Source organism: Bemisia tabaci, chromosome 7 (genome assembly GCF_918797505.1).
Source record: "Bemisia tabaci chromosome 7, PGI_BMITA_v3".
NCBI lineage: Eukaryota > Metazoa > Arthropoda > Insecta > Hemiptera > Aleyrodidae > Bemisia > Bemisia tabaci.
In genome coordinates this window covers 39,530,854-39,546,289 of record NC_092799.1, presented here as the reverse complement: position 1 = coordinate 39,546,289, position 15,436 = coordinate 39,530,854, and the positions used below count along the sequence as shown (strand labels likewise).

Here is a 15,436-nt window from a genome sequence, read left to right as displayed (position 1 = left end):
AGTTTGCATACGGCTAAAGTTCAACAGTATCATCAAAATGCTTTTAAAAAAGCGGCCAATTTTTTTAAATGATCCAGGCGAGACCCTCTGAAAGCTCCCTTTGCTTTTTATTTAAGACCTTTACTCCAATTTGAAAAGTGGGAGCCAGAGCAACCGCCAGTTGTGGCGAGACGTAAATGATCGATTATCGATAATCTCTCATCATGGTATGGTAAAGAATCGCTTTTTAAGGTGTTCATTGAGAACACCTTGTTTTTCGATCCTTTTCCATAGGCTTAAATGGCATTTCAATCGATATATCGCAAAGCACGCCACGCCACTGACCGCCACCCGCAGAAAGTTGCTCCCGATACGTCTATGAACGCTTCATGCTCTTCGAATACGGTTTTTCTCATTCAGGGGTCATGGCCCAAACTGTCGCCTACGAAATTGATCATCAACCTTGAGCTTATTTGGGGGTGAGTTTTATCAAGGCGCGAAGCAGAGGTCGCTCGTCAGACGGCGTCTGCCACGGTCAGACCCTTGAATAAAATTTCCCAAGAGTGCCATCTGCATCCCTTACTGCCCTGAAACTGCAGCTACATTTACATGAGTCAAAGTTTGTGGAGGCATTTTGCTTTAGCAGAAAAAGGGGGTAAGACAATCATTCAAGATGAGCCTTGTTACATATGTATTTCCATTGCATCTACGGACCACACGAGAATGGACTTTATTCGGAAAAATAGAACTTTAGCTAAGAAACAAAGAGCAGATTCATCGAAGCAGTCCTCGGCCCAACAATCGGATCGTGCGAAAATTGTAGGTTTTACCTCCTTAATAGACGTACCTATTTGTAGTTAAGGGTTTCGCAGCCTTTACGCGGTTTTGAAAGACTCTCGATGAAAGTGGATGAAGTCTCCAGCTTTAAATCGGTCAGTTGCTGAGCAGACCCCATGAAATCGCGAGTGATTTGAAATCAAAAGACTTTCACTTGAAATAGAACTAAAATGGTTTTTTTGACTTGTACGAAACACCCACTCAGGTTTTCAGCTCTCATTCATCCAGAACTTTGAACTTACATGCATTGCACCTTGCACGGTACTGAAGAATTCAAAAGCCACAAGAAATATCCCAAACACTGGTGCAAATATGTTTAAGTTCGCCAGAACCAATGGGCGATGTGTATAAACCGATTGGTGCGGGATATTGTCCAATCGAGAGTCGCCTTCAATTTTGCCACATAGGCAACAAACTTACCGTGGACTTACCTTATACTTACCTTATTACCGTTGCTCATTCTGAGGTTAACTTCATGCAGGCATTAAAATATAAAAAAGTAAATAAAAACACTGCTAACTGAAGACAACGAGAGAGCCTGTACATTTTTTTACTCTCTCGATTTCATAATTTAAAAAAAGAGACAAGAAGTATGAAATGGACCGCGTTAAACAGAAAGGAAAACAAGCCACATCAGCTATTGCCAATCGGGCAATTTAATTTTTTACATGAAAACGGTTGTGCGGATTTTTGTGCAAATGTCAGTGAATTTTCTCCATAATACAAGGCAAATTCCTTAAAATTTTCAAAGGAACATGCACAGACGCTCTCTCGTGAAAAATGAAATTCCCTTATAAATTTGGCAATAGCTGATGTGGCCTGGTTCCTTTCTGTTTAAAGCGGTCCAACTAAGCATACTAAAGATGTCACGAGATGCTCAAATTATCTTAAATGTTTCGTAGGTCCTCACCTAGGTCCCTTTTTAGCTTTAGTACCCTTAGACAGTTTGAGTTCTAGTATAGGGAAGTTTATGATATACGGTGTGAAACGAAGGAGAATCGTTGAGTTCAACTAATACCTCATTCGTGAGGGGAGGTTTGAGTCAAACCTGCCCTTACAAGTTGCTTAAAGCAATCTCACACCGGGAAAAGGAATTCAGAAATCCGGCACTACCTACTCACAACAAAATTAAGAGGATATATAAGAAGTTATCTCATTAAATGTTAAATTTAACAAGAAATCAGGATACGTGGCCGGAACTGATCGCGTAGGATAAGGTATTAGTTGAACTCAACAATGGGCCTGTTGCAAACTTTTGCTAAAGCAAAACTAAGAGTTGTCTCTTATAGATAATGCCTCAAAAATCACGATGAGCGCATCGGCAAACTCTGAAATGCACTCATAACTCCACAATCTGCGTAAGAAATTTGCGGTTTTTTGAGCTTCCCGCTTCAAAAACGATACTACGGCACAGGTGAACATTTTGTAAGAGGAGTCGTTCCATCGTCGCCAATAATCATCATAGCCGACGCCAATCCGCCAAAACACGTTTGATGGGACGAGATAACACCTGAACTGGATTAGACCAGATAACAATCGGTGTGTTAACGTTCATATTTTCCACGCCCGAATTGATTGACCTTGAACTCTCCTTGAATTACGCGCGGAACTGCGTGCAAGCGTCGGCCATGATGAATATCGCCGACGATGGAGCGACTCCTCTAACAAAATGTTCACCTGTGCCGTAGTATCGTTTTTGAAGCGGGAAGCTTAAAAAAACGCAAATTTCTTACGCAGATTGTGAAGTTATGAGTGCATTTCAGACTTTGCCGATGCGCTCATCGTGATTTTTGAGGCATTATCTACAAGAAACAACTCTTATTTTTGCTCTAGCAAAAGTTTGCAACAGGCCCATTCGCCTTCGTTTTACGCCGTATACCATACACTTTCCTACTACAAATGCAATATTAGTTGCCTATCCAAAAAATGTGAGGCGCGTAGTTTGGATTCAATGTTGGGCGCAAAATAATTACGTTCAAGTCAATTCGACCAGATACGATGCCTGATGGCTGGTGATCGAGGGCTCTCATTTAGACCTTTTTTTAATAAAGAAAAAATTGGCGATGGCTCATGCCAGCATTTGTCTGGTGTATCGATGCCTCCCGATCGCGGATTCTTTTGCGAAGAAGATGAGTGAATCACATTATATGAAGTTTAATTTAACTCGGAGGTAAATGAGAATTTTTATGAAGTTTTGCCTTTAAAAACTGCGAGAGTGATCAAATTTACATCAAAAATCACAATTTACAAATATGCCGTGTAACTCGACCGACTCAAAATGAAAAACACAATGACTTTGGCGGATATATCCTTGACCACGACTGACAATGAGTTGTGCGATTTCAATCAATCATTAAAGGATCTAGCCCTCATATTCACTCCTACCTTGTTATCTATTTCTTCTTAAAAGAGTTAATTTCTGCGATTCATTATACCTTTTTGACCTTTACATCCCACGATCCCTTCCTCTCCATCGAAAAAAAATGTTTCACCATACCATCGTATCTGAGGTGATAGAAATTTCGCGAGAACCATCGCGACTGGGCATTTCTTTGCGCACGAGTGAATATCTCTATCGCTTTTTTGGAAAGCACAGTGTCCAACCAAAAGTAGTGACTCTAGACACGATCAATCAATCAGGAATTATATGTTTTGTGTTGCTAAAATTCTTAATCTATATTTCTATGTATATCATGTCTATAAATTCTTTTAACGGAGGAGTAACTCACGTGTACGAGTTGGAATTGCGTAGGGACCAGTTCCTCGAATAAGCGAGGTAAGAAGGAGCAGTCCTGATTAGTTTCGACTATCTCGGGGAGGTAGTCAACCGCCCGCGCCAAACCTCGCAAGCTCTCATATCCCGCGATTTCAGCACACGCCGCAACCAGACCGAAACTCAGGGAGATCACTTGTCTCACAAAACACATATCAAACGAATATTCACGTCATAAAAATATAATGGCGTCTATATAATAAATACGATATAATATTTTGCAAAATTGCAAAATTGTGGATCCAAAATTTTCAGACCGACCAGGGTAAACCACAGGAGGTCGCATCCTTGACACCTCGTTCTTGGTCTCGGAATAAAAATTCAGCTTGTCGGCCGAGAATAGCAATTCGAAGCCGTGAATAATTGATATCAGATCGAATGGAACTGATGATGAAGTTACGATTCCCCTCTATTGCCGTTTCGATGGGGCTATCAATTTCGTCACACTTTTTCACGCCATGGGATGTGGTTTGATGGATGATTGTGGATGATCGTATGATGACAGATCGTGGATGATTTTTAAGCAAACCTAGCATATGTATACACCATTTTCTTCCAAATTTTGTGAGCCATTCAAAACATTAGCTAAATCCGGGATTTTTTCTCATGCGTAGCCGCTACATAAAAAAAAACCACAAAAAAGGCCTTTTTAGGCCATTTTTTCAAAATGGCGGAAAATGCTCACCAGATACGCGGTAGGAAACTTCAGATTCGGATTCAGCGACCCAAGAAACATTATGTAAGCCAAAAAAATCGCTGTGTACCCAAAATTCCAGGTAGCCTCATTTTTAGCTACCAGGCGCCTAGACAAATATGTTGTCTATCTATCTACCCACGAAACTGCACACGGATGCACATGTGGTACTGGGCTAATGACTGAAAGATCACGAAAGTTTGGTAACCGCGCGGTGTTCCTTGAGTCGCTAATTTCGAATTTGATGTCAAATTGCCTACATTTTAACACCCTGACCTATTGATTGTGGGCAAGTTTATGGCACGCTGCGGCGCAACGACGATGTGCTATAGCTCGAAACGCGCACTGACGCCTACAAACCTAAGTGGATACTTCAAGCATTGCGCAATGCGTGAAGTATCCACTTAGGTTTGTAGGCGTCTTCGCGCAGGCAGCACGCCGCGGCTCTCCCGGCGGGCGGGGGGTGGTGAACGATTTCTTGCGGGAGAGCTCCCTGACGGAGAAACTCGTATACTAGTATATTAGTATTTTGTTTGTTTGTTTGTTTTTTTAAATTTTTTTTTAAATTTTCGACTTTTAAAATTGCTTACTGGTCGTGTGAAGTAATTGGTGAACTCTCAACGCTAGATGAAGTTTAATAATGAGAGGCGGATCGTGGGCCATGCACGCTGCGGACGGCGGCGCAGGGCGGCTCGTAAAATTTATGTGAAATTCTGTCGCACAGCTTGCACCAGAAGCGTCAATTCAAACTTCGCGCCACTCGAGTTCGCCACTCAAGCGTCATCAACATGGCTTACAAATGGGCGAATGGCGAATGCGTACTCCTCCTTGTTTCAACCATGTTTTTGTATTGTTTACCTCTAGTTAAGATGGTGATAGTGCACGCGTGTGGTTAAAATTATTCCAATTTCCAAGTGTATTTAAAATTTTTTTGTTCATTGTAATTATCTGAGTCGTATACTGCAAAATCCGAATCTTTTCCTTCGAGCAATCGTTTCCTCTCTTTACACTCTGGTTCCTCCTAGACTGGGTTTCCACGAACTGCGGTGCTCATGGCTAAGCCTCGGTACCGAACTCGAACACGTGTTCCTTAAATATTTGATTCACTTTGCCGCACTTATAGTATAGCACACTGAAGATTCTAGAAAAAAATGCTATCAAATAATGGGAACACCATTGATTATAGGAACAAGCTGATTCTAGCTCCTATGGTTCGAATAGGCACATTACCCATTAGATTACTTTCTATCGACTATGGTGCAGATCTTGTCTATTCTGAAGAAATTATCGACCACAAGTTATTGCGATGTAATCGCAGAGTTAATGGTAAGATAGGCTCATACATTTTCCGTATTCCTTCGATTGTAGGTAGTCGGTGCCCTTATCAAAGGTGCTGTCCATACGCATGTGCAAAGCTGTCTAGATAGTTGCGCTGATTTAGACCCATTAAGAGATAATATATAGTGAAGTCCAAGCCAAAGAAGTTTACGCACTATCAGACTGTAACAGAAAATCCACCAGCTTGACTCTCTCATCTACTACACAATATAAAGTGATGTCAGCTAAGTTGACGGTATACTTTCGGTTTGCAAACGTTTTCGATCATTACTATCCACATTAAAGAACGGATTCTTGCAGAAGCAAGAGCACAAGCTTAGATAAATTTTTAATACTTTCAAACCTTGTAACACTTTAATTTTTAGCCACACAGAAATCACAACCACTTAAAAGTTGCGAATCACAATTGATAAGTAGTTTTTTTATGATGTGATCATGAGACGAATGTGTTCAAGGTGTATAGTTTGGAACGCCGCTTTGTGCGGAGGCCTAAATTTGTCATCTGCGATTGCCTGCAATTCAAACCGATAGTGAACAATGGTTCACTTTTCTGACGACACCGCCATGAGCACATGGGATAGAATTAGAAAGCTCAGTAGAATACATCAGTTATCAATTGTCAATGTGTTTCTTACCTTTATGATAAAGTTGTAACTAGTATTCAATTATTGATCTAGAAAACCTATCCATTTTTCACACAATATGACAGTTAAATTATTTTGCCATTTTTCTAGATGTTTTGAAAACGGTTGATTTCATCGATCGTTCAGACGGGACCATTGTCTTCCGAACTTGTGCTAAGGAAAGGAGCAAAGTTATTCTTCAACTTGGGACCAGTGATCCTGATCGAGCATTAAAGGCAGCCAAACTTCTGTGAGTATCATAACAGTATGTTTTTTCTCCAGAATAGGAACTCAAGACCAAATCTGTCCATATGCTGAGGCAGGGATGCTAAAAGTTCTCTAACTCAGCTTTTGTTACTTAATTGAAAAAAATTTGGAAGAGCTCTAAAACAGTGAAAGGAAGGAAAATCTTAAGTGTCTAAGGTTAAGAACCAAAGAAAAAAAGAAAAATATGGTCATCACTTATACCTAAGATCCGTCAGATACTTTGTGGAACGCCGGCAGGCAGGTAGGTGTGTAAAAATGTGGAAGCTTCCAAAATTCCGCAACCCCGGATCTTATACACTGTTTTTTTAGAGATACTAAGCAAAACTAGATTCTGCATTTCTTCGGTGCATTGAATGCGATGAGAAAGAAAAATCAATTGATTCCTTGAGTGATACTAACGATAGCAAGTTGTCCTGAGTGAGACGTTGACTGGTATTAAGAGAGATTAAAACTGAGGATGGACAAATTAAAAACGTTTCCTCAAGGAAATATTGTGGCACCAAATGAAAGAAATGTTTATGTATAGTTTGTAGAGGCCATAGCTAGATAATGAATTTAAAGATTATTAAGTCCGCTTGAACTACTAATGTATGCACAATTTGGTAGCTTCTCTAATTATTCATTGCATTCCCATTTAATTTCTTCAGTGAACTTTTCAGTGATGATTTTGCTGCCTGATAGCATGATGACCTATTCTTTGGCTTAGTCTTATCTGAGATCAGTTCTTAGCTATAAAAGCGAATGCGATTAGAAAGAAAAATCGATTGATTCATTGAGTGATACTAATGATAGCAAGTTTTCCTGATTGAGAAGTTGACTGGTATTGAGAGAGATTAAAACTAAGGATAAACAATTTTAAAACGTTTCCTCAAGGAAATATTGTTGCACCAAATGAATGAAATGCTTATATGTGGTTGGTAGAGGCCATAGCAAGATAATGAATTTCAAGATCATTAAATTCGATTGAACTAATAATGTATGCACAATTTGGTAGCTTCTCTAATATTCATTGCCTTCCCATTTAATTTCTTCAGTGAACTTTTCAGTGATGATTTTGCTACCTGATAGCATGATGACCTATTCTTTGGCTTAGTCTTATCTGAGATCAGTTCCTTGCAATAAAAGAGTGAATTTACGCTGTGATAAAATCACAAATTATGTGGGTATCAACAACAAGCTGCCATCAGCAAAATGAATTTACTGGAATGGTGACTGTAATGTGTTAAGGCACTGTCCACTTACAGTACTGGTGAGTCACTATTGACAGAAGCTTCTCTGGGAGTCCTAGATCCTCAAATCCTTTTTAAATGGTTACTACTCATTGTCAGTTCAGAATCATTTGTTACAGAGTTTATTCTTTCATTCTGACATAGGAATTTAGCTTTTTGAAATCACTCATGGTTATTAAATTCAACTGTTCTTCAATAGTTCCTCAATATTAATCGTGTTTTTTTTTTTAATTTCTTTCTTATATGTAATAATGAGGCTATGAAAGAAGAAAGACACATGGCTAATTTTATTTCTACTTGCAGAGAAAATGATGTTGCTGGTGTTGACGTTAACATGGGCTGCCCTAAAGAATTTTCAATCAAAGGTGGAATGGGAGCTGCTCTGCTCTCAAATCCTGACAAAGCATGTAGTATCTTAAAAAATCTAGTCAGAAACCTAGCAATACCGGTAACTTGCAAGATTCGAGTCTTGGATACGATTGAAGAAACTGTGGAGCTGAGCAAAAAACTTAGTGAATGCGGCATTGCGGCTCTTGCAGTTCATGGAAGAATGCGTCATGAGAGACCTCAGCATAGCAATCGGAATGACTTCATCAAAAAAGTGAGCGAAGTTGTGCCTGTCCCTCTCATTGCAAAGTGAGTTTTAAAAGTGTAGCATATAGACATTTAACTCCAAGAGAAAAACTGGACTTCCTGCTAACAAAGCCTGTCAGAGCCATGCTATTTTTAAAAATTCTTGTCTTACTTCTCAATCTTTCTGGCGAGACGCAAGCTGAGGAGCCAGAATTTTAATTGATGGATAAGTTTCTTGTTTCAGTGGAAATATGCAATGCAATACACAACAATTTCACAATACAACAACTATAAAATTCAATTCAGGGTATCCCAGGGTTAAACGGCCTTACTGCAAGAGCACAGGGGTGCAAAAAGTTAGCCTTCCCCAATTTATAATTTGCCTTCCCCAAAATTTGCTGTTTTGCTAGAATTGCGCCTCTACATAAAACAGCGCGCTTAACAGCTTCCTTACCCATAAGTAGTACGTTTGTAAGACTTCCAGAATATAAAACAGCGCACTTAAAAGTTACCTTCCTTTAAAGCAATGCGCTTAAAAGTTTCCTTCCCTAAAAGCAGCATGCTTAAAAGTATCAATCCCCACAAGCAGAGCGTTTGAAAGACTTCCAGCAAGTAAAACAACTCGCTTGATAGTTTCCTTCCCCAAAAGCAGCACGCGTAATAGGCATCTAACACAAGTAATAATGTACTTCCCTGTTTTTTCTCCAAAAACTAGGGGGTATAAAAAGGCTGCCCAAGTTTTTACAGCCTACCCCAATTTTCACGTGAGCGGCCACGCGATCATGATCTCGTGATCCAGAACATTTTGCACCCCTGCAGGAGCATATTCCACAGGTCAAAATTAGACCTTTCTCTTCTTTAATGTTGTTATCAAAAATTGCCACTAGTAGGACCTCCGATTTTCAAGGAAATCGTTTTTTTCTGAATTTTGGCCGTGGTTATTGACCAAATCCAACCAGAAACAGCTACTCTCCATAATTGTTGGCGATTATTTCTTCTATGGCTGCAAAATAATTGAAATGTCAAGTTAGTGGGAGATCTCAGGGGATTTTGGATCGTCTAAGGCATAAAACTTGGTTTTTTAGGCCTTGAGGGTGCTATATTTAGGGCATTAGTGCCTTGGAAGTAAAGTAATCTCGGTAAATGGTTCATACCAATTTTTTTCTCCGAGTCTTAGTTTTCAAGAAAAGTGCATTTGAATGTACCAAAGCTCTTGCAAAAAGACCTGCTCCGTGCTCTGCAAGCATGGAGAGCACTTGTGAAGAGCCGGCATCGCCGCAAGTGCATTTGTCCTTTCAAATTTAATTTTCTCACAAAATGAGTCCCAGAAAGAAAAAAGTAAAGGATCGCATTAGAAGATTAATAAAATCACTTAATTTTTTTCAGAAGAATATCCATAGACCGTCTATAATTGCATGCAACTCAGTTGATTTTGTGATTTAATGTACTTTTTAAGGGTGACTTGCACTTTCTCATTTTTTTAATTTGTTGAATCTTTAGTGGCGGCTCCAAAGAAATAGAGAATTACTCAGATTTTGAGAAATTCAAGATTGCTACAGGCTGCTCAAGTGTCATGGTGGCCAGAGCTGCCGAATGGAACTGCTCCATTTTTCGGCCAGAGGGAAAACTTCCATTGACTGATGTCATCAAAGCCTATTTGCATTATGCCATTGACTACGATAATGCTCCAGCCAACTGTAAATACTGCATCCAGAACATGCTGCAGGATTTACAAGAAACGGAAGAGGGGAAGGCCTTACTGAAAGCACAGACTTTGGAGCAAATTAGGTACACTGTCTTATTTTGTGTTTAGTCTGTCAGGTCTGGATGTTAAATGATGGATACTTACCTGAGGATTCGATTGATTTTATCTTCTGGAAGGTGGTTATTTAAGCATAGATATGACTCTAATGGAGAATTTGCACGCAATTTTTTTATTGCTTCATCTGAAAGTGCCTAATGAGCTGAGTTCGCAATATTTTTCATAATTTTTTTCTGACATGGGAAATTGGAGAAAAATTGATTTAAATGTGAGAAAATGTGCCGCCTTGTGACGTCATCTGGCGGCATTTCCCATTTAAACACATGTATTTTAGCAGAATCGGTTATTTTGTCATATCTCCTCTAATAATTGCTCAATTTATGAATCAAGGGTATCTTCGTGTTCAGTTCACTCAGAGGATTCCACTTAAACAGGAAATTCATCAAATTTCAGACCCTTGCAAATTCTCCATTGAAACATGCTCATCTGCTACTGGAATATTGCAAATTTCTGCTCTGTGTCCGGGTATTATTTTTTTACAAGAAAACTTATTTACCATTAGATTTTCTGACAAGTTTTGAATGATAGAATTTTCTTCACTCATTCAAAAATATTCAATAAAAATCCCTGGGAGATGTTGTGGTTTGTTTCGCTTCAAATAAGGGAAATATAATCCAAGAATTTTAAACGTTGCAATGGAAGTACATCCGAGAGAATGGTGCCTGGGGTAACAATTTCACACTAGAATTTGATTAATCCATCAATTAATCAAAATTTGTAAATAAAGAATTGATTGAAGATCGATTATGAGCAACATTAGAATAGGAATTATAATAATTTTAAGATTCATTAGACCCTAGCTCTAGCTGTTGAATTGCACCTACTTTCATACACATGGATGTCTTTCAATCTAAGGTGGGGCAGCTGTCCCCACATCACAAGCGCCATTCAGTCTTAGGACCTATGTTGCAAAACTTTTCTAACTAGGCCGATTTTTCATGAAACAATCAATGAGTATAATCGGTTAAAAATTTTACCTAATATTTCTTCCGCCCCCAAGATTAATCCCTGAAATTTTCATGAAAGTATACGCTAAAGTTTTCAAGAAAGAAGTGAAACAGTATCAAGATATTTCGCAACATATTGTCTAAAAGTATATGGTGCTTGTGATACTTTGGCTGAAAGGTAATAATATGAATCACATGCCTCTATTTAAAACCCTTCATTATTGTCATTTTATTTATTTTCCAGTGCTGTTTGGGGTTTGGACAATTATTACAGATTGAAAGAAGCGGAATACCGTGCAAAAGGAATCCTCGACCGATGGGAGGTGAAGCCAATAAATGAAACAAAACGCCGAAAAGTTATTACGGATGACAGTAACTCTGATGATGATACCAAAGAATTGAGATGTGCTTTCATTCGAAACCTGTACCCAGCAGATAGTGATCTTCCAAAAACACGGCTCATGGTATATGCTCGAAGAAAAGGACTTGAACAACCCAAATATATTTCATCTCAGTCGGACAAACTGTTCAAGTCCATTGTTGTCTTCAACAATCAAAAATATTCATCTTCATATTGGTAAGTTTCTAAGCTGGTTCAAATGTAGTTTTCACTTTTTTTGGTTCTCATTTTTACCATCACTGTATGATATTGACAGGCAAGTGTCAAATCGTTGTTTCCCAAACAAAGAAACGTAACTTACAAAGACACAAAGACGGAGCTCTAAAAGAAAAAAATGAAGCCACCTCTCCGATTAGCTAGAGGATTGGCGGTAAAATCAGGACAAGTTTGAAATTCAAATAATGAGCAGCAACGGAATAAAAATGCTTAAACCAAGTATTCTAGGTTGATTTTTGCTCAAATTCACTTACCCACATATATTTCTTTAACTATAGATTATTTTTGGTCCATCATCGACTGATTAATCTCATTTGGGAGTAACGATCATCTAGGACTGTTATGGCCTGTTTGGACCGGCAAGCTCACCATGAACAACAGAAACCCTAACTTTATCTGAGATCCTTGTTTGTTACCGAGCCAAAGTAGGTTTATTATAAAAAGTCACCGTCCCAATGTTATTGATTCGCTCGTTTAAGGCATTTAAAACAAGTTTAGAGCAAGAAATGTGCCAAAATCAAGAGGAAAAGTTCAAATTACATTTCTGTTTGCTGCCATGAATTTCTGCGCTTATTTACACACTCACACAAGCACAGAGTGCTAAGGCGGCTTCACTTCTCTCCCAAGTTATTAGAAACGAGTGCTCCGTTTTTTATGTCTTTTGTAACTTCATTCAAAGGTTTCAAAATCGACTCAAACAATTCAATTTTTTTCAAGAATGTACCTGTGCAATTTTTGTCCAAATTTATTTTGGTTTTTGTTTGATATTAGATGAAAAATCAGTTTAATTTTCAGTTAGAAATGCCTATGATTGTCCTGGTGAAAATTCAATTCGCGAGGGTAAATTTGGCAACATTGAAATGTATTTATGTTTTTTGTGAGGGAAACAGCGAATTGTGCTGGAAATGATAGGAATGAAACTTAAATCTGTGGCCAGAATTGACACAAACCACCGCTTTACATACATACTGCATTAGGTACACTGATTGCAGCACAATCAAGATCTAGAATGTAACATTTTTTTGTTTGACAATCAGTGTTTAAAAAATTTGACCAAACCAAGTGCTCAGAATAGAAGAAAACCCTAAATCCTCTACCTTTTCTAAGCATCACTGATACACCTCCACCCATACTAAATTGAAGATTCCGGTGTTTATTCTGAAAAATTGAAATGCTGATTATTTTTAATGAAGTTAGTCTCGAAGTATCTATTGTAATAATGGGTTAGTGACATTTTTTTAAATCTATTTTCTGAAAGTACTAATTGAGCTTAGCTTTCAGCAATTTTTGCAGATTTTTTATGGCCTGAACTCATGAAAAAACCTTCTTTTGAAATCGCCAATGATCGGAGCTGAGTGCAATTCCCATTTTTATGGTGATTATGAAGACAGGCTTAAAAACTGGGCTGTATAGACTGATTTCCTGCTTGACACTGACATAGATGTTGACATTCAGGAACAGAATTGATGGCAGTTAGTGGAACTATTGACTGATGACACACTAGAGTATGAGAACTGTTCGGGAATGAGACGGTATCTTCAAAAAAGGGAGTTTTCTAAAAACGTTGATTTTGTCTCAAACTCTGCTTAAATGTTGCACCAAGCTCACTTAGAAATCGAGATACATCCGAGAAGAGACGAAATATGCAGGACAGTTGTTATGTTGTAAAGCCAGGAAATTTCTTATGAAGGGTCAAGAGAGTGTCAGCAAATATTTAAGGATCTAACATTTTTGTTGTGTGTACAAGTGAGAGGATTCCCTCTAAAGGATTAGGGAATTTTAAGATCCAAGAATTTTTGGTTTAAAAGTCAGAAAATTTCCTCAGAAGGGCCAGAGAATCTGAAGATCCAAATTTTGAGCCACCCAGCTTTTATTTTGTTGTAATTATGATATCGTCTCTCATCATATTTTTACTAATAATCTCTAATACCATTGAATTTTGATGCTGCCATGCTATTTAGCTTTTCTTTTGTCAAAACATCTCCTTGGACCTTGTCAAGTTATCATCCTTTGTTTTTCATTCTAGGGAGAAAAACAGGCGATGGGCAGAACAGACTGCAGCTCTAGTATGCCTCTGTTATGAAGGTGTGATAGACAAAGTAGCATTAGAATCCAACGGATCTATTAAGTGATGGCACCGATCAAATTATCATTGGATTTTAAGGTTAACATTCTCTACTCCTGCCATTAATATCAGTGGCTACCACATCTTAGTACCGGACCAGGACATCGCAAGTGTGAGGTGTCAAACATAATTTAAATTTATAATACTTAATTGGGATGTCATTAAATCAAGCACCATAGGAGTATTTCATTTTCAGAATGATGAAGTTGCTTCTTGGTACTCTTCGGTATCAGCCGGAGTTATCTGTCAACTGTTCATTACCAGCTATTTTCATCGGAGTCAAGGTGAATATTCTGATGTCTAATGAATATAACCTGCGCATTGTAACTTTTGCCATATCTGCTGACATTAGCCTGTTAATATGAATAATTCAAAAACTCACCTTTGATTGCGTCATATATTTCTGTTTAACGAAAGGAAGCTTTATTCAAGGGTTTGTGACCGTCAAGGGCAAATCTTTTCATAAGGCTATAACTGAAGATTTATTTCATGACTGCTGGTACCCCTAATTCGAGATTCTTTCCACGCACAAAGCCGATAAAAGTTTCCTTATGAAAGGGAGAGATAAAACATATCTTGAGATTTTACTGCTCGTTCCACAAGTACTTTATTTAAATTTGAGCTCCACATGATTGCTAGGCACAGGAAACAAATCTTAGTACGAAATTAAACAAAAAAATTTTGAACAACTTTTTGCAAAGATAAATTGCAAGAATCAGTCTCACAAGAAAAAAGCATATCATTGAGAGTTTGCTCACATAATTTTACTCCAAGAGTTTTGAAAGCTTTTTGCTGGTTGTTCAATTTCAAAAACTGCTTTTCATACTTCTGGGAAATTAGGGTCTGAAACAATTTGAAGGAATCCATACAAAAATGAAATGAAAAATCAGACGGCCGGTTCAGACCTCCTCTATCCAAGCCGCTCAGATATTCATAAGTCTCTTTCACTCGTTTAATCTCCAGAGGTTTATTTGTCACAAGTGTTTCTCTGCATTCAGCGCAGACCTCCTTCTCTTTATGCCTCAGCTTTTGTAGGGTCTTGGTAGCATAGCTGGCCAGAAAAAGGAGCACTCTTCTATCCGTCTTTTTTGGGAGTCCGGGAAGCTCCCAAATTTCAAGGAATAGCAGGAGGTCTCTCAAAAATTTCAGCTTCTGAGCTTTGGTCCCCATCACCGGCTCACACCACATGTCATTGAGCCTCTTGCCTTTGTCAGGACTTTTGACTTTCGAAATCTTCCATCATCTGCCAATAATTTGGAGGAACATGATGGGGTCGTCTGATATCTGCACAATGTCCTTTTTCAAAGTCTGAAGCGCTACTCTTGTTGAATCTTGAAAGACAGCATTGACCAATGAAACATTCTGTCTTTCCTCAGAGGATGGATACACAGCCTTTTGGGTCAACGTAGGTGCAAGCTTCAAGACTGCATTTGCTTCAGCATGATAGAGATTTTTCACGTCTTCAAATTTTGCCTCAAGAAATGTCACTTCGTTGGGCACCAGTCGGACAACATTGCAGTTTGAACTGTCAAATTCGATAGGATTCGATGTGTGCAAGGGCTTGTCTAAAAGTGGTACTTGCCTGACTTCAGGAATTTTGAGAACCTGGTTTG

General features: G+C 38.6%; 2 protein-coding genes across 4 annotated transcripts in view; one reads left to right on the top strand and one right to left on the bottom strand.

Annotated features, from left to right (window-relative positions):
• The window catches only part of LOC109032307 (uncharacterized), a 36,544-nt gene extending 30,711 nt beyond the window's left edge, over nt 1-5,833 (bottom strand). The window contains exon 1 of one of the 2 annotated variants that reach the window (XM_072302874.1): nt 5,627-5,833. In XM_072302874.1, the coding sequence (XP_072158975.1) occupies nt 5,627-5,818 (192 nt within the window). In that variant the 5' untranslated portion in view covers nt 5,819-5,833. Of the gene's footprint in view, nt 1-3,545; nt 3,919-5,626 lie in introns of those variants that run through there. The other variant, XM_019044375.2, reaches the window with a different exon arrangement.
• Dus2 (Dihydrouridine synthase 2) overlaps nt 1-15,058 on the top strand; it is a 33,442-nt gene extending 18,384 nt beyond the window's left edge. The window contains exons 1-6 of one of the 2 annotated variants that reach the window (XM_019044362.2): nt 5,131-5,609; nt 6,356-6,494; nt 8,044-8,376; nt 9,814-10,101; nt 11,327-11,659; nt 13,725-15,058. In XM_019044362.2, the coding sequence (XP_018899907.2) occupies nt 5,435-5,609; nt 6,356-6,494; nt 8,044-8,376; nt 9,814-10,101; nt 11,327-11,659; nt 13,725-13,830 (1,374 nt within the window). In that variant the 5' untranslated portion in view covers nt 5,131-5,434 and the 3' untranslated portion in view covers nt 13,831-15,058. Of the gene's footprint in view, nt 1-5,130; nt 5,610-6,355; nt 6,495-8,043; nt 8,377-9,813; nt 10,102-11,326; nt 11,660-13,724 lie in introns of those variants that run through there. The other variant, XM_072302876.1, reaches the window with a different exon arrangement.
• The last annotated feature ends 378 nt before the right edge of the window (nt 15,059-15,436 follow it).